The sequence below is a fragment of the Thalassophryne amazonica genome, chromosome 10 (assembly GCF_902500255.1).
Source record: "Thalassophryne amazonica chromosome 10, fThaAma1.1, whole genome shotgun sequence".
In the NCBI taxonomy this organism is placed as follows: domain Eukaryota; kingdom Metazoa; phylum Chordata; class Actinopteri; order Batrachoidiformes; family Batrachoididae; genus Thalassophryne; species Thalassophryne amazonica.
Genome location: NC_047112.1, coordinates 101,146,447 through 101,167,481, shown reverse-complemented (window position 1 = coordinate 101,167,481; position 21,035 = coordinate 101,146,447). Strand labels below are relative to the sequence as shown.

Sequence of the window (21,035 nt, the reverse complement as noted above, 5' to 3'; positions counted from 1 at the left end):
GGAATTAATTTAAAACCACAAAAAGGTAACTTTTTAAACTCACGTCATCATCCTGCAGTATGTCGTTACAGATGACTTAAATTCTACTGTTATGACCACTGTGATGGTTTTCCAATGCTATTGTCAGAGTGTTCCATGATGCATATCACAAAATGGCCAACACACATCCAAAATGTCCTTGAATTTGGCACAACCATCTGATCTTTTTATAGCTGTCTAATTGATAAAACCAAAGTATTTGCATCGATTTGGATAGCATGATGGAACACCGATTTGTTGCGTGACACATCGATATACACCATTAAAGTTTTACATACTGCCTTGAACGCAACGTGAGCACGACACCCACTTATACCCGTGTACTTCACTTCACTTTGCAGCCAATCACGACAGTCTAAGGACCGCCCACATGGGGGAAGCTCTGACTCAGGAATAAAACTTAGCACAGGAAGGAAATCGTGGCTCTTTGTCCAAACCTTCCATGTGGTTTGTTCGAAGACCCCAGTGCTGCCCGATGACTTTGTTATCAGTGTAGGCACCTTTCAATACAACATCTAAACTTTGAAGTCCGTTTCCTGTCCAATTCTTTTTGAGATCACTCAACATATAAAAGAACCCTAACACTATCATCTGAATGACCACAGGTGTGTGTCCACAGTTCTGTGTAGCAATAAAGTGTAGCAGAGTTTGCTTTACTGAGGGCTTTACTGGAGCTCACGCTGTCAGTACACAGATGTAGCTTGACATCATGACCCCAAGCTAGCTGGATTCAAGCCCCATTGGCATTCAGACATGGTGAATCCCACGCAAATCCAGCTCAATCTGGCTCAACCTACCTCTCATAGAAAATAATCTGGTTTAAATTTGATTTGTGCCTTTTACACTGAGAAAAAAACCTTTCCCGCTCAGGCGGGATTGCAAATCCCAGTCTGGATCGTAGACACCTCTAAACATTGTTAACTTTTTAAAACAAGTTGAATTTGTAGCAAACTGGTTTGGAATAGTTTTTGATAACGCTTTGAATATTCTGAGCTGTAAATCCTTGACTTCTAAAATTTTATTGACTGAATTATTTATAATTTAATTATGAGACAAAAATCAACAGTGTAACCATGCATAGTGTAAAACAGTGTAGTCATTATGCTGTGTACTTGTCATTTACAATGAGCACATGCAGTTACATGTAAACAGTATTTGAACATTATGGTTTTTCCTTCTGTTTTTTGTGGACTTTTGCTCTGATTCTCTTTCTTTTGACCTAAACTCTAATTTTTAAATTAAAAACAAACCACAGTTGTGTTTTGTAACAGGGAGCTTTTTGTGGTCCTTAACTTTCACACTAATGTAAACAGTGTGTTTTCTTGCTGTTGTTGCCATAGATGCATATCCGGTCTCGGAAGTGGTCTACACGTGGACTCAGGGTGCGGCTAAGTCGGTCATGGTGGAAGAGGAAGGTTCCCGCCTCAATCAGTACCATCTGATTGGTCAGACCGCAGGGACAGAGGACATCTACACCAGCCGAGGTACAGTGACGTGACAGGACACAAACATCCCAAACAAACAACCCCAAGCCCAGGTTGTTGCTGGCTGAGAATTAATTACACATGTAGGAGTTGAAATAAAACAATGATTATGAGCAGAAAGTGAACTTTAGATTTTACTGTACATACATATTTACAGTGCATCTGGAAAGTATTCACAACGCTTCAGTTTTTCCACATTTTGTTATATTACAGCCTTATTCCAAATGGAGTAAACTTATTTTTTCTCTCAAAATTCTACTCACAACACCCCGTAGTGACAAAATGAAGATTTTTTTTTCATCTTTGCAAATTTATTAAAAAAACAAACAAACAAACAAAAAAAAAACAAAACAAAAAAACCTAAGAAATCACATGTACATATTCATAGCTTTTGCTCAGTAATTTGTTGATGCACCTTTGGCAGCAATTACAGCCTCAAGTCTTCTTGAATATGATGCCACAAGCTTGTTGCACCTATCTTTGGGCAGTTTTGTCCATTCCTCTTCGCAGCACCTCTCTAGCTCCATCAGGTTGGATTGGGAGCGTCTGTGCACAGCCATTTTCAGATCTCTCCAGAGATGTTCAATTGGATTCAGGTCTGGGCTCTGGCTGGACCACTCAAGGACATTCACAGAGTTGTCCTGAAGCCACTCCTTTGATATTTGGCTGTGTGCTTAGGGTCATTGTCCTGTTGAGAGATGAACTGTCGCCCCAGTCTGAGGTCAAGAGCACTCTGGAGCAGGTTTTCATCAAGGATGTCTCTGCACATTGCTGCATTCATCTTTCCCTCAATCCTGACTAGTCTCCCAGGTCCTGCCGCTGAAAAACATCCCCGCAGCATGATGCTGCCACCACCATGCTTCACTGTAGGGATGGTGCCTGGTTTCCTCCAAATATGACACCTGGCATTCACACCAAAGAGTTCAATCTTTGTCTCATCAGACCAGAGAATTTTGTTTTTCATGGTCTGAGAGTTCTTCAGGTGTCTTTTGGCAAACTCCAGGCGGGCTGCCATATGTCTTTTAGTAAGGAGTGGCTTCCATCTGGCCACTGTACCATATAGGCCTGATTGGTGGATTGCTGCAGAGATGGTTGTCCTTCTGGAAGGTTCTCCTCTCTCCACAGAGGAATGCTGGAGCTCTGACAGACCATCAGGTTCTTGGTCACCTCCCTGACTAAGACCCTTCTCCCCCAATCGCTTAGATTAGTCGGGTGGCCAGCTCTAGGAAGAATCCCAGTGAAGCTGAACTTCTTCCATTTACAGTTGATGGAGGCCACTGGGCTCATTTGGGACCTTCAACGCAGCAGAAATGTTTTTGTATCCTTCCCCAGATTTGTGCCTTGAGACAATCCTGTCTCAGAGGTCTACAGACAATTCCTTTGACTTCATGCTTCGTTTGCTCTGACATGCACTGTCAACTGTGGGACCTTATATGTAGACAGGTGTGTGTCTTTCCAAATCATGTCCGGTCAACTGAATTTACCCCAGTTGGACTCCAACATGTGACATGTACATGTGATTTCTTAAGTTTTTTTGTTTTGTTTTGTTACCTCCGCCAAGGAGGCTATGTTTTTGGTCGCGTTTGTTTGTTTGTCTGTCTGTTTGTCAGCAGGATAACTCAAAAAGGTTTGAAAGGATTTTGATGAGATTTTTTGGAGTGGTTGGAAATGACAAGAGGAACAACTGATTAAATTTTAGTGGTGATCCAGATCACGATCTGGATCCAGGAATATTTTAAAGGATTCTTCACCATTGTGGGATAGGGGGAATTTTGACATTCTAGTTTCTAACTCCACAAAAACAAGGCAGAAAGGCTTGAAAAAATTAGGGTGTAACATAGTCAAATGTTCTATCAAACAACAAAGTTTGATGATGATCGGATCCGGATTCCGGTTCTGGTGATCCAGAATATGTAAAAATATAGGGAAAATAGAAAATGTGTCAGTGTGAGGTGACAAATGAAGCTAGAGATGCACAACTAACACCAAATTGTAGCTGAATCTGTACTGATTTAGTAAGGTGTCATCAGATTTGATGTAGCTTCAAATGTTATGGAGCTAGATCCAGAAGAAAACCGCCATTACCGAAAAATCATTTTTATACAATAACCTTTGAACAAATAAAGACATAAAAGTGATTACAAGTTCTAGTGGTATGTTTTCATGGTCAAGGATGTCAAATATAAAGGAAAGAAAAGTGCATGTATCATAGTTTTGGTTGTAACACTGAATTGTTGAATAGATCACTGTGCCAAGAAGGGAATCTCTTTAGGGTCAGTGACCCTATGGCCTTGTTTAGAGAAGTGTTTCATAAATGTTAAAAAATTCATATATTTGCAGTTTAGTTGAATAATAAATTGAATTTTGTCTCTTATTTGTTTTTTGTATATAAGCACATGCAATATCAATATCAGTGCTCAGATGACAGTAGCTTCTGGGAAAGGTGCAAGTTGCAATAAACTGTGATGCCAAGCGCTAAGGATACATGCTATCCAATCACAGCAGATGAAACCTTTTTTTACTACTGAGCAAACATCATTGTTAGACTTTTTTAGGTTCAGTGATTCCATGGCGTGTAGATATTATGGGGTCAGTGACCCCATGGCCTTGGTGGAGGTTTGCACTCTCTGAGTGCTTCTAGTTTTTTTTATAAATTCGCAACAGTCTAAAAAAAAAGATTTTTCACATTGTTATTATGGGTTATAGTGTGCAGAGGTTTGAGGGGAAAAAAGAATTTCATCCATTTTGGAATAAGGCTGTAACACAGTAACATGGTAAAAGTGAAGCGCTGTGAATACTTTTCAGGTGCACAGTCCCTTCAAATCTAATGAACAGTGTCAGAAGTAAAGATTTTTTTTTTGTTTGTTGTTCCTCTTTTTAAGGGAACCAAATGTAATTAGACAAAGTATCGCTCAATAGATTCACAGTCAGTGTATCATACAAAAAAATAAAAAACATAACATAATTTTAAAAAAGGTAATTTCCTCCTCTACTGCTAGGTACGATATATCAGGTTCAGGTTCTACATCTTGTCATGTCTGAATACCCCCCCTGCCACTTTTGTTTTAAATCTACATAAATCACTTGGACAAGCAGGAAATCATTTTAAAGATGAAACAAGAGGAAATTTCTTCATAAGTCTAAATATGATGCTGAATGAACTGTCACTGTGAGTGACACAAGTCAATAAACTGAAAAGTCAGAGAAAGAAACTGATTTGGTACCACTTTGAAAGGAAAGAATGCACAGATCTCAAGACCAACAAACAATGTGGAGAATCACAGATTACCAGAAAAATTCCACAATAATTTGTTTCCTGTTGGGAGAAAGAAAATGATTTGCAATGCTTTGCCAAATCAAGAACACCCCTCAAGAGGTATGCAGACTCTTTGTCAAGGTCCGCAATCAACAGGTTACCACAAAACATTTCAAAATAATTAAATTAGAGGTTGACCTCAAAGCAAAACAACCCAACAACAAACTGAAACGGCACACTGTGAACAGACGAGGAACATCAGCTGCTGGTGATCTGAAGCGTTCCACCTGAATTGTGAGGGGTTTAGGGCTCAAATACTTCAAAGCTCCCTTTCAGTGCTGAAGGGCAGCCACTCAAAGAATGTGGACCTCAAGATTTTGTTTCTGTAAATTAGAGAAATGTTCTGCATTCAAGTTAATCCTGCAACCAGCATTTAATTTAAAGTTTAAGATCAAATGTCCCAAAACAAAGGCAAACTGGAGACAGCTTCCACCAAGCTGCTGACCAATGGGCTAATAAAATGTGAGAAAGGTCTTTGCATAGACTAAGGCTGATTGATGAATGCTGCTGCTGCTGCATACAGAATTACTTACTGAAGTCATTGTGCTGTGTTTAAAATAGAAATTGTGTTTTTAAATTATGACTCAGTAAATGATGAGTCAGTTTTTAGCTTCCCAGATTGCCTCACAGTGCAGGAGAAAGGCCAAAGATTCATTCATTGATTTTTTTTGCTGCTTATCCGGGTCCAGGTCACAGGAGCAGGAGACCAAGCAGCTCATTCCTGATCCTCTAACTCTTCCTGGGGGATCCTGAGGCATTCCAAGCCAGCTGGGAAATCTAACTTGTCCTGGGTCAACCCGGGTATCTGAGCTCACACTCCTTGGCAGGGTGACAAACTTGAGGAACTCTGAGTAGAGTCACTGCTTCTTTGCATCGAAAGGAGCCAACTGAGGTGGTTAGTTGTCTCCCAAGGGAGGTCTTCCAGGCACGTCCAACTGGGAGGACGTCCTGACTATAGATTAAACTTTTAGAATTTTCCAGTGGGGTAGATGGGGGCACCATATATATAACTGCTGTTATTCTGACACTATTCTCTTGATTTGTGTGTAAGTGCTTTCAAATTAAAGCTGATCACACTCATCATCAAAACAAACATTTTGCAGTAACCAGCTAAAATAAAAAAAAAAAAATTAAAAATCTGTCAATATTCAAATATCTCTGGATGTGGCTGTGTGTGACCGTCTCTTATCGTGATTAAAATTCACTCATTGCTGTACTGGTCCTTGTGATGTCACAGTGTGTGCCATCTAAAGACGCTGTGATGAGAAAATGTTTTCAAATCAAGTCGGATTGAGACGATGAATGAATGAGACGGATTTGAAAATGCCTCCCACACACGGCCAGCTGTCTGTGGTGGGGGGGGATCACTTATCTGTCGGGTCTGTAGGGTTAATCCGTGTGCAAGCCCATCAATTGTGCTTTTAGTGACGTCACGGTGTCCCGATTGGCTGCTGCCACAAGACACGTGGGGGCCAAACGCTGGCTGCATAATTCTCTTATGTAAAGAAGAGTGATCACTCATTTCTGCTGGTTTGTCGTGACTTTCCTGCTCTTGTGTCTGTCGGTCTGTTTCGTTGTCTTTGCACTGGGTGGCACTCAAAGTAAAGTCATAGTTTTTAACACAAACTCCAGGCTGCTGCATTCTGCTGTGTAACTCTGTGCACGAAGGCGCCTGCACAGCCCTGCTCATTTAAGCTGCTAAAACTCTTTAACGAGACAACTATAGCTGGGTCACATTAGAAAGGGCATGACCTTTAACCCAGCAGGTTAATTTGCACACAGCTCAGAAATGCCATCAGTGGACATGTAAGCGGAGTCACGTGATCTGCACGTTTTCTGTTTTCTACTCACCAGTTGACCAGCATTGCAGCGTTGTTCTCGGAAATGAATGGCAGTTCTCCACGTGCACGCCAAAAAACAAGCAGTAAAATCCACCAACTCTGCATTTTCAGGCCTTGGCAATTTCATCCACATCCAAGCCGGCATTCAGTCACTTCTCAGACCGGTTCACGCCGTCCTGCTGCCGTAGTGCACGCCTGCTGGCGGGTAGTCGTCGGAGCGTCTGCGACACAGGTGGCCTTCGCAAACAAGGCATGATTGTCATCCTTGTATCAACTGGAACACCCTGACGTTCCCCTCATCCCTCTCAGCCCCCCTCTGTGCACCTGCTGGTAATCAGCACTGCTCTGTTCGCGCGCCGGAGCTCAGGCGAGGACGAACGTGTGCAATCAAGTGCGGCCTCACAGGACGCACTGTGACATGTCCACAGGGAGTGACAGCGCCAGATACAGGACGCAGATTGTGACAAGGGATTAGTGAGACAGAAAAATACGATTTTGCCAGCAAAAAGCAGCAGTCATCAGTGGATTTTCTATAGTTTATCAGCCCGCAAGGGATTTTTGGGGAATGAAGAAATGCCTCAAATGCAATCTTCATCCAGTTAACAGGATGTGGTGATTTCATCACAAATATTTTTATTCAATCAAATACTTTAGCTCTTCTTTCACATTTGTGAATGTCATCTGTCCTGGAGGCTGTTTCATGACAAAGTACATAATTCCTCCAACACAAACAGCAAACAAAGGACAACACAAAGAATCAACAAGATGGGCACTCATAGAGTGCAACCTCAACCGAGACCAGTGCGTTCAACGGATAGACTCATAATTCATGGTTTATCCCAAAGAGGTACTCGGTGTACTCTACATTACCTGCAGCAGTGGTCCTGGTGGCCACCAGACGTAGGCTTTGGAAATGAAAGAAAACTACAGTCATGCTCATTTCAAGGTACATGTAACTACAGGCACAACTGCTCCTAATTTTCATCACGCATGTCATGATAACATTATTTATAAGCCCAAACTCTGGTGCTTAGAAATTAAGCCAATGTGGAGTAGCAAAACTTGCAGTTCCTTGAATGGCCTCTTGAAGGAGTCACTGCCCACAGACCTTCAAGTTAAAATGTCCAACTGTAGAAGCAGAAATAAACATTTTGACAGCCTGGTAGAGAAAATGCATTTGGTTCGAACAAGTAGTTTCCCGTTTCAAGACACCTGTATGAGGGGTGAATAATATTAATAATAATAATTCAGCCATTCATTTTCTGCTTATTATCGGGTGTGTGGTGTCAGTAGAGTAAGCAGTTCATGCTACACTTCCCTATCTTCAGCTAAGTCCTGTAACTCTTCCCAGGAGATCCTGAGGTGTTCCCAAAGCAGCTAAGGAAATATAATCCCTACATTGTGTCCTGGGTCTTCCTGGGGCTTCCTCTCAATTGGACTTGCCTAGACGACCTCCCTCAAGAAACGACTGGGGACATTCTCACCAGATGCCCAAACCACCTCAGGTGGGTCCTTTCAGTTTTGAAGTAGCTTTGACTCTACTTCGAGTAGAGTCCTGGACAGTTGAGCTTCTCAAACAGTCCAGGAGTGTCCAGATACCCAACGGAGGAATCTCATTTCTGCAGCTTGTATCCATGACCTTATTCTTTCGGTCATTACCCAAAGTTCATGACCATAAGCGATGATAGGAGCATAAATCGACTGGTAAATTGACAACCTCACCTTGTGGCTCAGCTCCTTCTTTACCACGAAGATCCAGTACAGCATCTGTAAAACATCAGACACCACCCCAATCCATCTATTGATCTTATGCTCCAACTTACCCCCACTTGTGAATGAGACCCCGAGATACTTAAACTCCTCCACCCAGGGCAATATCTCTCCTCTGACCCAGAGGGAATAATCCACCCTTTTCTAAAAGAGCACCATGGGCTCACATTTGGAGGTGCTGATGCTCATCACAGTTGCTTCACACTTTGCCTCAAACCTTCTCAGTGCACATTGGAGGTCACTGCCTGATGAAGCCAACAGAACCACATTAGCTACAAAAAAGAGATGCAACTCTGAGGTCACCAAACTGGACACCCTCCAGTCCCTGGCTGTGCCTTGAAATCCCATCCATGAACATCACAAACAGGATTGATGAAAAGGGGCAACGCTGGTGAAGTCCAACACCCACCGGGAACAGGTCTGATGTAATGCCAAGAATGCGGACACAGCTCCCACTTTGGTCACTTTGAGACCAACTCGCATGTTGGAGAGGTTCCAGTACCCCATACTGCCACAGTGCCCCCCACAGGCCATCTCGACAGACCCGGACGTACTCTTTTTTCCAAGTCTACAAAACACATGTAGGTTGGTCCTACACCTAAGACCCTTCTAATGCCCTAAAGCGCTGATCCACCTTTCCACAACCAGACGCAAACCATATTGCTCCTCCTGAATCTGAGGTTTGACTAACGGTCTAAGTTTCCTTTCTAGTATCCTGGCATAGGCATTTCCTAGGGAGGCTGAGAAGTGTAATTCCTCTATAACTGGAACACACTATCTGGTCCCCTTTTTAAAGATGGGGGCCACCACCCCAGTTTGCAATCCAATGGTACTGTCCCCAACTTTCATGCAATATTGTATTAATGTATCAGCCATGACAGCCCAACAACATCCAGAGACCTCACCATCTGAGGACAACTTTTTCCCAACCCCGGCAACTTGCCATAGAGGACTTTTTTGAACACCACTGTGACGTCCGCCTGGATGATGGTACCAAATCTGCCTGAGGCTGCCATCTCTGCCTCCTCAATGGAGGGCATGTCAGTAGGGTTGAGGAGATCCTTCCTTTCCACCACCTGATGATATCCTCAGTCCAGATTAGTAGCTCTCCACCTTTACTGAACATAGCCTAGGTTAAGAATTGCCTCCCTTTCCTGAGTCATTTGACCATTTGCTAGAACCACTTTGAGGCTGACTGAAGTCATTCTCCATGGCCTCTCCAAACTCCTCTCTCATTCAAATTATTGCCTCAGCCACCCTGAGGCTGCAGTCCTTCTGGCCTGCCAAAGGACTGCAGCCTCATAATCATAATAATAATAATAATAACAACCACCATTGTTGCCTATGTCCTTGCTCAGGGGTGTTGGTAAGGTTAGACCTTACCCTTATGAAGCACCTTAAATGGTGACTTATGTTGTGATTTGTCCCTATATAAATAAACAGAATTGAAATTGAATTATTTTTATTATTGTGAATATTATTTTTTTTAACTCATCAGTTTAAGATGTTTGAAACCAGAAAGTTATACATAATTAGGGCTGTGGTCGCGTTCAGTGACTGGTAATGTGTGCTTGTAAGCTGTTCTAGGGCCTTGCTAAGAGAAACCACAAACAGTAGGGAGTCAGTGTCAGCACTGCCCACTTAGCGATATCCAGTGTCGCCCCATCTGAGCCTCAAAACTGCTTTCCAGGAAACCTATGGGTGAAATCGTGGAGGGTTTGCACAATAAATATACAGTCTATGATTATTCCCTGCAACATATGTTGATATATCCAGTAGGTGGAGGACAGATGTATGGAATATTAGAAAACAAATGAGGGGAGCCTTTGTTGTTTTTGAGTATCATGTTTTTGAGTATCACTAGATAGGGTGGACTCATTCATCTGTCTCTCAATGCATTTTACAGGGTACATACCTAAGCTTTTCTAAGGAAAAGCAGCTGATAAACATAATGTTCACCTTACTTCTGACTACCAGGCATTTGATTCAAATCAGATCTGGACCATATATGCCAGTAGCCCAAATCTGAAATGAAGCAAAAGCAAATGTGGCACGTTCAAAAGACTGAGAACGATCAGATCTTGGCTGGTGGGCTGGTAGTTTGAACGTGCTGTCAGACTTGGCAGGATCATTTAGCTTCAGATCCTGCACTCCTAAACTACTTTTTGGATTCCTTTTGTGGTTTGTAGCAACACATTGAGAGTCTACTTCCACTGTTACTCAGTATTCTCAATGATGTGACACCGACTGGAGTCTCCTCCTGTCCTCTGTGTCACAGGTCAATACACTGTGATGATGGCTCACTTTTACCTGAAGAGGAAGATCGGCTACTTTGTCATCCAGACCTACATGCCTTGCTTTATGACTGTGATCCTGTCGCAGGTCTCCTTTTGGCTCAACCGAGAGTCTGTGCCAGCACGGACTGTGTTTGGTCAGTTTGGAACTCATTAGCTAAGAAATGACTGTCATGCCTGAAGCCATAAGTATACAATTAATGAATGCTTATGAGTTCAGTGTTACGAATATTTCATGAGATGAATGCTGGAACATACCATTGAACGATGGTATGTTCCAGCGTTCACCTTATGAAATATTCGTACCATTGAATGAATGTAAAAACATTCATTATTTGTTTTATATACTGGCTAAAATAGATCCTTGTCATTTGATTCTTTCATTTTTAATTAACAAACAGAAAAGGGATTTACATTGTGGTGTTCCACTGCTGCTTAACAGTCCAACACGAACTTTAAATAGGAGTCCAAATTGTGATGATGTAGTCTGTCTTGTTGTGCACTGACTTTGTGTACTAAAAAAAAAGACTTCGTGTAGTTCCTCAGTCAAACAAAAAATCACATCAGCTTTTCATCATAACAGCTCTTCATGCCTCCAGATGACTTACAGCGGAGTGGATTTGTTTTTTGTGTGTGTGTGTTAAAAAAATTAGCACCACCAATTAGCTCCTTTAAATCATCATCCATCAGCAAAAAAAACGCCGTCATGTTTAGCGAAACACCACCCCCGATACTGTGAACATGCACAGTGGTCAGGGCGTAAATAGCAGATTTCAAAGAAAAAAAATTGCACGCTAAAAAAGAACTATTGCACAGTCAATGAAACACAATGACAAATGGTATGAATAATCCATGATATGTGACATACAACCCACCAATCAAATGACAAGGATCCACTCAGCCGTTATATAAACTCAGTTAATACATGGCGGTTGTGTGGAATTTTTGCAAGTTCATATGTGTCTGAATTTATGTTAATACTGCACCTAAAATATATGAAATACATATTTATTTTGCCCAAAATTAGGTGTGACCACAGTGCTGACCATGACCACACTGAGCATTAGTGCTCGAAACTCCCTGCCAAAAGTGGCATATGCTACGGCCATGGACTGGTTCATTGCAGTGTGCTATGCTTTTGTCTTCTCTGCCCTCATCGAGTTCGCCACAGTTAACTACTTCACTAAGAGGAGCTGGGCCTGGGATGGAAAGAAGGCAATGGAGGCCCAACAGACCAAGGTAAGTGTTTGAATGTTTCTTTAAAACATTGTTAGTATACCAACATGGTCACATTGGCAAGTCTGGAAACTTGCCTTCTATCAAGCTGATGTTTGGTCGGGATGTGATGTAGCAGTGGCCTTAAACTCTTTCCATGAAGGGCCACTTGGAGTAGATTCTTGCTGGTCATAAGGAATTTTGGCCTTGTTTTTTTTTTTTGTTTGTTTGTTTTTTTAAGTCAGACATAACTTTTTAAAGTCGCAGTCAACTTTGTGTGTGTGTGTGTGTGTGTGTGTGTGGTGGTGGTGGGGGGTCCCCTAAATGTAGCCACATATGTTGACCTTGATCTCGACCTCCAAATAGCAATGTCCACACTTGATCTAAGTTGTCAAATATCTCACACACTCTATTAACACAATTGTTGCAAAAGATATTGTTTAAGGTATGTGTGTGTGTGTGTGTGTGTGTGTGTATGTGTGTAGCTGCCTTAGGAAGGGCATCCACATAAAACCTGTGCCAAGTCAGCATGCACATCCATATCAGATTTCTTGTGGTGACTGAGCAAAAAGAGAAAAGCTGGTTAGAACTGATTTTTATTGTGGTCAATCGGTATTCCAGGTCTATTTTTTTTTTTTTTTTTTGGAAGAAGTTGATCCACATGAAGATGGCTTCAGGCGTGTCCACAAATGTTTGTATTGTATTGGCGTTTCGGTTACACGGAGCCAATGTTTTGTTGGCCGACAACACTACTTTTTCAAAACTGGTCCCAGGGAGACTAAATCTGTAAATGCTGCATTCATGTGGACAAGCAATGTGGAGCTTTTCTGAAATGATGATGTCACAGCCCCTCCTCTCTAACCTCAGTCGCTCATAATGGAAGACATGTTGCAGTTGTTAACAGAGTAATTTAATTTATTTTTTTGTCTTGGTAGATCCTTAAACTCCCTGTCCACATGCATCCTGTTAGATTGCAGTTGGCTTCTCGATAGAAAAAAATGTAAAACAGCAAACTCACGGGATAATCACCAACACCGGTGGTAAATGGTAAATGGACTGCATTTATATAGCGCTTTTCCATCTGCATCAGACGCTCAAAGCGCTTTTACAATTATGCCTCACATTCACCCCGATGTCAGGGTGCTGCAATAGGGGATTAAAGGCCTTGCCCAAGGGCCCTTAGTGATTTTCCAGTCAGACGGGGATTTGAACCCATGATCTTATGGACTCAAGCCCAACACCTTAACCACTAGACCATCACGGTCTCCCCTAAAAATCGGTCAGTACCCCTGCCTTCACTGCGCATGCATAATTTCGGAGTGTCAGCAGTAATTCACAGATTATCGCCTCGTTCCTGCTTAAAACTGCACAACAGTCATCATCTATCTCAGCGACAGATATTTGAAGCTTTTGTACAACAATCATTTCCACATAATTCAGCATTATTTCATAATATAAAAGACAGGGGGCTGATCAGAGCACCATAGCAGCACGTCTGAGACTGACTCTGTGAGTCTGACTTTCTACACCCAAAGCGATCAAAGGGAGTAATGTGATTATTAACCATCACATGACAAAGTAAAACATCTTAAATCATTCTAAAGTCAGTTTTAAGCAGAAATAAGGTGATAATCAGTGAACTGCTGCTGACGCTCCGAAATGACATATGCGCAACAGTATGTCAGACTTTAATCTAACCCATGCAAATATGCAAACTCCACACAGAAAAAACCCCAAATGGGAATTGAATCCACAACCTTCTTGCTGTGAGGCAACAGTGCTAATCACTAAGGCACTGTGCTGCCCATAAGCAAATTCATTATTAAGGGCAATTTCAGGCTCAACTGTCATTCACATTTCATGTTTGGTGGAAATTTGCCAAAGAATCTGGTTGGAGTAAGAAAACACACAGACAGATAAATGCAAATTTTGACCTTTACAAAAAACAAACAAACAAACAAAAAAAAAACCCCCAAAAACAAACAATCAAAAAAAAAAAAAAAAAACCCTGAACTGCAATTCTGGTGTCAACCTAAATTCACCAAGAAAATCTGGTGGAAATTGGCCCAGACACCTTGGAGGAGTACTCGAGCAAACACACACCAACAAACAAATATTTCTCAAATTAAAATAACGTGAAAGTTTTCTTAAAGTCATTCTCTTTTCACTGCGATGTCTGATGTGTTCTTGTGTCACCGCGGTATAGACTTTACCAAAATCCTGAGGCATCACACATTTGAACACCCGCAGACAGGTGCATTTCTTTATTTTTAGGAATCACTTTTCTAGGTTTTTCCTCAATGATCCAAAAGCATCTGCACCATTTTTTGTTAAGAAATGAAATGGTGCAGTTTGTTTCGAGTGTCAGTTATGATGGAGCTGCTTCATAACATCACCTTCTTTTCTACTCTGTCTGCCCTTGAGGAGTTTCTTCCATGTAATAGAAGAGAGGTGGCAGATGGTAGGTGAGGAGGAGTGAAATAATCTGTCACAAATAATAAGAGATGCGTTAGCTGAGGTGTTGAACCCCTTCTTGTCTCATGTTTGATGATGTCACAGTATCATTTGTGTCCAGAATACATTTATTGCCAAAGATGTTGTTTTTCTCTGCAGAAAAAGGACCTGTTGGCTCTCTCCAAAAAGCCAAAGAACACTTGCTCAGCCGGTGTCAGTTACACAACCAACATGTCAAAGGACACATCCATCTCCACCATTTCAAACAGCACTACTGTCCAGCTCAAACCCCCTGAATCCAAGGCATCAGACCCAAAAAACACTTACAACAGCGTCAGCAAGATTGACAAGATGTCCAGGATAGTGTTCCCGTTGCTGTTTGGGACCTTCAACCTGGTCTACTGGGCTACATATCTGAACAGAGAACCGGTCATCAAAGGAGCCGTGTAGCAGATGAGACTTATTCATCTGCCTGATAAAACTACTTCAGGAACCCAATCACAAGGAACCAACCATTTAGTCCTTGTGTCTGTTTTTGCATGCATTTTATTGCATGTCAGTCACTGCAGCAGACTGATGCCATATTTGCCTTGTTTGCAGTGGAACACACACAGCTTTCTTTGTAGTCTATATCATTCATTTTGTTTTCATTGAAAGCTTCCAGAGAAGTACTGGATTTCAGCATGTGGAGTGTTCTGCTATTTATAGCTACTGGACATTGTTGTCTTGATATGGTGTGTTTCACAATTGACGGAGATGCTACAAATTAAAATTAGCATGTGCTAATCACATACAGTGTATCCGGAAAGTATTCACAGAGCATCACTTTTTCCAGTGGACGACGACCCTAAGAACACAGCTGAGATATCAAAGGAGTGGCTTCAAGACAACTCTGTAAATGTCCTTTAATGATCCAGCCAGAGCCCAGACCTGAATCTGATTGAACATCTCTGGAGAGATCTGAAAATTTGCTGTTTCACAGTTGTGAATCTCACGCCGTCTCGCTTTCTGTGACTCACGCGAGAGGTCAGTTTCAGCAGAGTTCCAGTTTAGGGCACAGTGTAAACACACCTTGTGAAGTCTGGACAACAAGACAACATCGGCGCACGGCAGAAGTCCATCACAGATGCTACACCTCCTCTAGATAACCCTCTCAACTTGGGAGAACGTGTCATCCTCACAAACGCTCGTGAACTCGCTGAATCGGTGCCATCCACATCCTCGCTAGCCACTGTTCAAATGGCTTTGAAATGCCGGAACTCTGCTGGCACCGTGGTGCATTCTGGGAAGTGCAGGGGGATTATGGGAAATGCTAAAATACTGAATGGCTGTGCACCGACGCTCCCCGTCCAACCTGATGGAGCTTGAGAGGTGCTGCAAAGAGGAATGAGCAAAACTGTCCAAAGATAGGTGCACCAAGCTTGAGGCATCATATTCAAGAAGACTTGATGCTGTAATTGCTGTTAAAGGTGCATCAACAAAATATTAAGCAAAGGGTGTAATTTTTAATAAATTTGCAAAAAAAAAAAAAAAAAAAAGTTTTTCATGTTTTTCATGTTGACACTAGAATTTTCAGGGGAAAATGAATTTACTCCATTTTGGAATAAGGCTGTAACATAACAAAATGTGGAAAAAGTGAAGTCCTGTGAATAGATTCCGGATCCGCTGTATGCTGACTGTGGTTCATGCTACAGCCCCTTTCACACTGGGCTCACTTCGAGTTGCGTCATGCGGCATCATGACGACGCCACGTGGATGCAACCTAGTGCTGAGACGATGTAGCTCAATGCCACAACACCGCAATGGATGCAAAGGACGATGCGAATCGGATGCCAAAATTTAAATGTCTAATTTTTTCTGCATCGAGCACAGGACGCAGAAAGGAAGTGGTTTCAACACAAGTCAGAACAAACCAACGGTACTCAACATGACTGGAAGCCACACCCTCACAATACAATGTTACCCAATGCCAATGTATGATTCCTGCTGTGTTCCATTGTTCCTGAAGTATAAATCATGCAGGATTGTTTTTATACCATGTATACAATGCAGTAAAACTACATGCTCAAAAAGAGCACAGAAAAAGATGCTGATTGCAGCCTGACTGCTGCTGCAGCTCCTCACTCTTACAAATGTGTTTAAATAAAGTACATAAAAGTCCTGCTCACAGACTGATTGCCAGAGACAGGACATGTCCACATCAATTATAACTCCAGACATCTCCACATTTACTCACAGTTTGTTTGCGCACGCACGCGCAGCTCACGGTTGAAGGAAGAAAGACAAACTATGACAGAACTCAGACCTGCAGCTCAGCACAAGAAATACAAACTAGAAGAGAAATCAGAGCGCACACAGACTGGCTGCAGCTGAGTCTGCCTGCAGATCCTCCTCTGTGTCCTCACCTCCTCTCTGCTCCCTTGCTGTGCGCACCTGACGCAGACATTCCTACGTCGTCATGATGCCACACAACACAACTCGAAGTGGGCCCGGTGTGAAAAGGGCTTAACACTACAACATTCAATGTTTTCTGTAATAGGATCCAATTGTCTTAGGTCTATTTCAACATAACAATATTTGGTGTAAATGGTAAATGGTCACTGAAAGCATGTGTCATGTTGAGGTGTCACAATAAATGGACTGCATTTATATAGCGCTTGTATCAGATGCTCAAAGTGCTTTACAATTATGCCTCACATTCACCCATTCACACATCCACACTCACACACCGATGTCAGGGTGCTGCCATGCAAGGTGCTCACGACACACTGGGAGCAACTTGGGGATTAAGGACCTTGCCCAAGGGCTCTTAGTGATTTTCCGGTCAGGCTGGGATTTGAACCGAGGATCCTCTGGTCTGAACTAGATCATCACCTCCCCACGATCACACGTCTGACACATTGCACTTGTCGCTAAACAGCTGCTAAACTAATCTGCGCCCCGATTACTGTTACTGCAACAACCAGCAGCTAATAGTACTAACTAACAAACAAGCTAACACCATGACGGACTAAATGAGGTAAATATTACATGAATCTATACAGTGTGCATTCATTAGCAGCTGTTTAGAGACAAGTGCAAGTCCAGTGCATCTAATGTGACGCGTCAATGTGACACATGCCAGTCACCCCAAGTTCCAAAACCTCATTTCATGGAGATGCTTATCGATTCCCCCCCCCCCCCCCCCCCCAGGCCACCCAACCCCACCATGCCCCATACATACACACTTAAGGCCAACAACTTTTCAACAGCTTTTTATTAATCTGACACCTGAATTCTGTTTTGATATGACGCACCAAACTGAATGCTGTCTCCACATCACAATTGGAATTGGGCAGAACCACCAACAACAACAGCTTCATTAGTTGGCAGAACTCTTTGAATCTGACCTGACCTGTGCTAACTGATTTGACTTTTGATAGCTTCCCCCAGAACTCATCAATTGACAAATTCCTGTAATTTGGAATTACTTTCTCCAAATTGGTTGAGGTATAATCCAGCACCTCTAAGTGCAGCTGTTCCTTCGCATCTGCTTTCACAACATTGGGGAATCTCTCTGCCAAAGTCAAAATCTGCTCTGGTGTCACATCATCTTGGCCCTCTGGATTAACAACTGACATATTTGTCAAGATTTGGTCTCTCACTGGGAACTTTTCCTTTACTTTTTGAAGCTCCTGACATAGAATGATCTTGCATCTTTGAAGAATTGCTTTGTCTTATCAGAAGGGATTTCTTCCTCGCTTACTAAGTGTCTCCTTGTCAAGAACCCAACAAATAGGTTTTCATCTGCACAGTGTATGTCAGGGTTGCGCACATCTATCTCCAGCACATTCTGCTCTCTCAACACCTTTGGCACTATGAATCTGCTTCCGATGTCATGCAGGAGCTCTTCAACGCTGTCATTTAATTTGAAGAGAACGGGTGCCTTGTTTTGAAAAATCTAATTAAATTTATCAAAAGACTGTGTGGCATTGTGGAGAAAGCAAGTGTAGATTTTCATCATGGGGTCTGTCAGCCTCTTCTCAATATCACAGGACTTCTGATTTTCACTGTGTGATTCAAAGTAAGAACTAAAAGCAGGCCATTGGTTTAGCAGATGGTCCAAGCTTTTCCCCAAAGAAAGCCATCGTGTAGGGCAGTGCTTCTGTACTCTCTGCTGGGCTACATTACAGAACTCCTGAAACTCTTTCAGTTCCTCTCTTCTTTTTGAACTTTTCTCAAAGTAGTAGTAAATGTCAATTATCAATTCTTCGGGTGACATTGAGAGCTCTTTTGCAGCAGTTTTGGCACATATGTTAACCAAGTGACTAGGACAGCCAACACTGTATATGTGAGGGGCCTGTGCTTTCACTCTTGACAAGACAGAGTTGTTTTTGCCAATCATGACATTGCAATTGTCACTGCTGAATCCTATGCAGTTGGACCATTCAATGCCCTTCTCTTCCATGGATGATGCGATGCAGTTGAATATATTTTCAGCTTTGGCATCATTGCATACTGGCATATCAATAAATCCAACTGCCACCTTATCCTGTGCTTCACTGTAGTACCTGGCTAAAATAGCACATTCTTTCTCACACATGATGTCATTGCTTTTGTCAACCAAAATACTGTATGGCTTTTTTTCTGTGCGAAATAGTTTGTACATATCCTCTGAGCATTGAGTTTCCAGGGCCACATTCATTCTGGCTGTTGCTTTGGTGGAGGAGCAGGCATAATGTTTAGCTATTTCTGAATCTGGAAACATCTTCCTGAACAACTTGCCAGTGTGCCTACAGACACTGAATGGCACATTGTGTTCGACAACAAATGATGTGAAATACACCTCAGCTGCAGTGACCTTCTCAGTGAGACTTTGCTTTTCTGCAGAAAAGAACTGAGATATATTGGAGCAGCCTTCCCTGCGCTTAGCCTCCCTAATATGGTGTGGTCCCTAAAGAATAAAGCAGATAATTAGGCCTATCATTTCTACATATTTTCTACAATTAATTTACCCTTAGCCTACATTGATCAACATATTAAACTGGGGATTTTTTAAATGCTTAGACAGGCTGGATATAGATAGTTAGATAGCTGGCTAGTTAGATATAGGCAGGGCTCTAAATTAACACCGGCCAAATGCTGGTGAAAATTTAGTTTGGCTGGTAGAAAAGAATATTTGCTAGCCACTTTAACCCATTAGTAAGTGTGTGTTTGGCTAGTAGATTAACATCTACTAGCTATTTTGGCTGGTGATGAAAAAAGTTAATTTAGAGCCCTGTAGGCCTATAGTAACTACATATGCATTAATACTTAAAAGAAGTCTTTAATACGTTTTTCTTAATTTTATAACAGCATTTAACCTACAGAAATAAAATGCAGGTGATCTGGCGTGTTAAACTTTGCCTACCTCGACATGTCTTTTACAATCATTGAGTCCGCCGTGGGTAATACTGAAGTCACTGTTGCATACAGTGCACCTCACCACGGTGTCATCATTCTTCACCTTAACTAGACAGGGATATACTTTAGTATATTCTGCTGTAAAATGAGTCTTATATTTTCGTTTTTTTACTGGAGGATTCACCCTCTGCCATCTCGCAACGTGCACTGACTTGAGTGTTAACTAGGTGACGGTCGGAGAGAGTAAACCAAAGCCCTCCCACACCGAAACGTATTGGCTTATTTTGCTGACTAAACCAATCAGCGCGCTCTCTGGCAAGCAGTCGCCCTGAATGCTCGCTGAACGAATCACTCGCTTTGGACAGACATGCATGCACACAGGTACCAAGCAACCTCTCCCCCCCCCCCCCCCCCCTCCATCTCTCGTGCCCGCGCAATCGAAGTAATCCGCGCATGATGCACGAGTTATTGTATTGCCTGCATGCTCTCACTCGCATTGAAGGGAAAAAAACACTCCCTCGCATAGTCTAAAATCCAGGATATTTCATCCGACTCGCGGGCATCCGTGAGCCACTATCAATATCAGGGAGACTCCCGGAACTTCCGGGAGACTTGGGATGTCTGACATGCTTTCAGCGATAGCTGTTAAGCTCTGAGTCATGTAGTCTGAGGATTTTGCATGGAGCAGCTCAAGATCTACCCACTGGCCAGACTATACCTGGGGTTGAGGTGGGACAGCCTGTTTTAACTCCATGTTATTATTATTTAGGTTACACCCCCCTGCCACCGCCAACACACACACACTCACCGTAGTCACACAATGCACTTTTATATTTATGTTACCAGGTGCAGAGGTTAAACTGTGCAGAAGTTAAACTGTGCCCAAAACAGCATGCAGTGTCATATTGCCAGCCCACTGTGACGCATTTTTTCATGCTCCAATCATGAAATGAGTCACATTTTCATGTTTTTTTTTGTATTATTATTATTATTATTATTATTATTATTATTATTATTATTATTATTATTTTGTTTTACTATTTCTAACCCTACCCCTACCCCTAACCATAACCCCCAGCATCACTCTCGTCATACCTTCACGAAACAAATTCATGCTCCTCCTTTTCATGACGGTATCACAAACTAATACACTCAACAAAAATATAAATGCAACACTTTTGGTTTTGCTCCCATTTTGTATGAGATGAACTCAAAGATCTAAAACTTTTTCCACATACAC

At 42.2% G+C, this 21,035-nt stretch overlaps 1 protein-coding gene across 1 annotated transcript in view; it reads left to right on the top strand.

The window, feature by feature from the left end:
* The window catches only part of gabra5 (gamma-aminobutyric acid type A receptor subunit alpha5), a 77,827-nt gene extending 62,916 nt beyond the window's left edge, over positions 1-14,911 (top strand). The window contains exons 7-10 of the mRNA XM_034180633.1: positions 1,380-1,523; positions 10,729-10,881; positions 11,772-11,983; positions 14,573-14,911. Coding sequence (XP_034036524.1) covers positions 1,380-1,523; positions 10,729-10,881; positions 11,772-11,983; positions 14,573-14,863 — 800 coding nt within the window. The 3' untranslated portion in view covers positions 14,864-14,911. The remainder of the gene's footprint in view (positions 1-1,379; positions 1,524-10,728; positions 10,882-11,771; positions 11,984-14,572) is intronic.
* Positions 14,912-21,035: the final 6,124 nt, after the last annotated feature.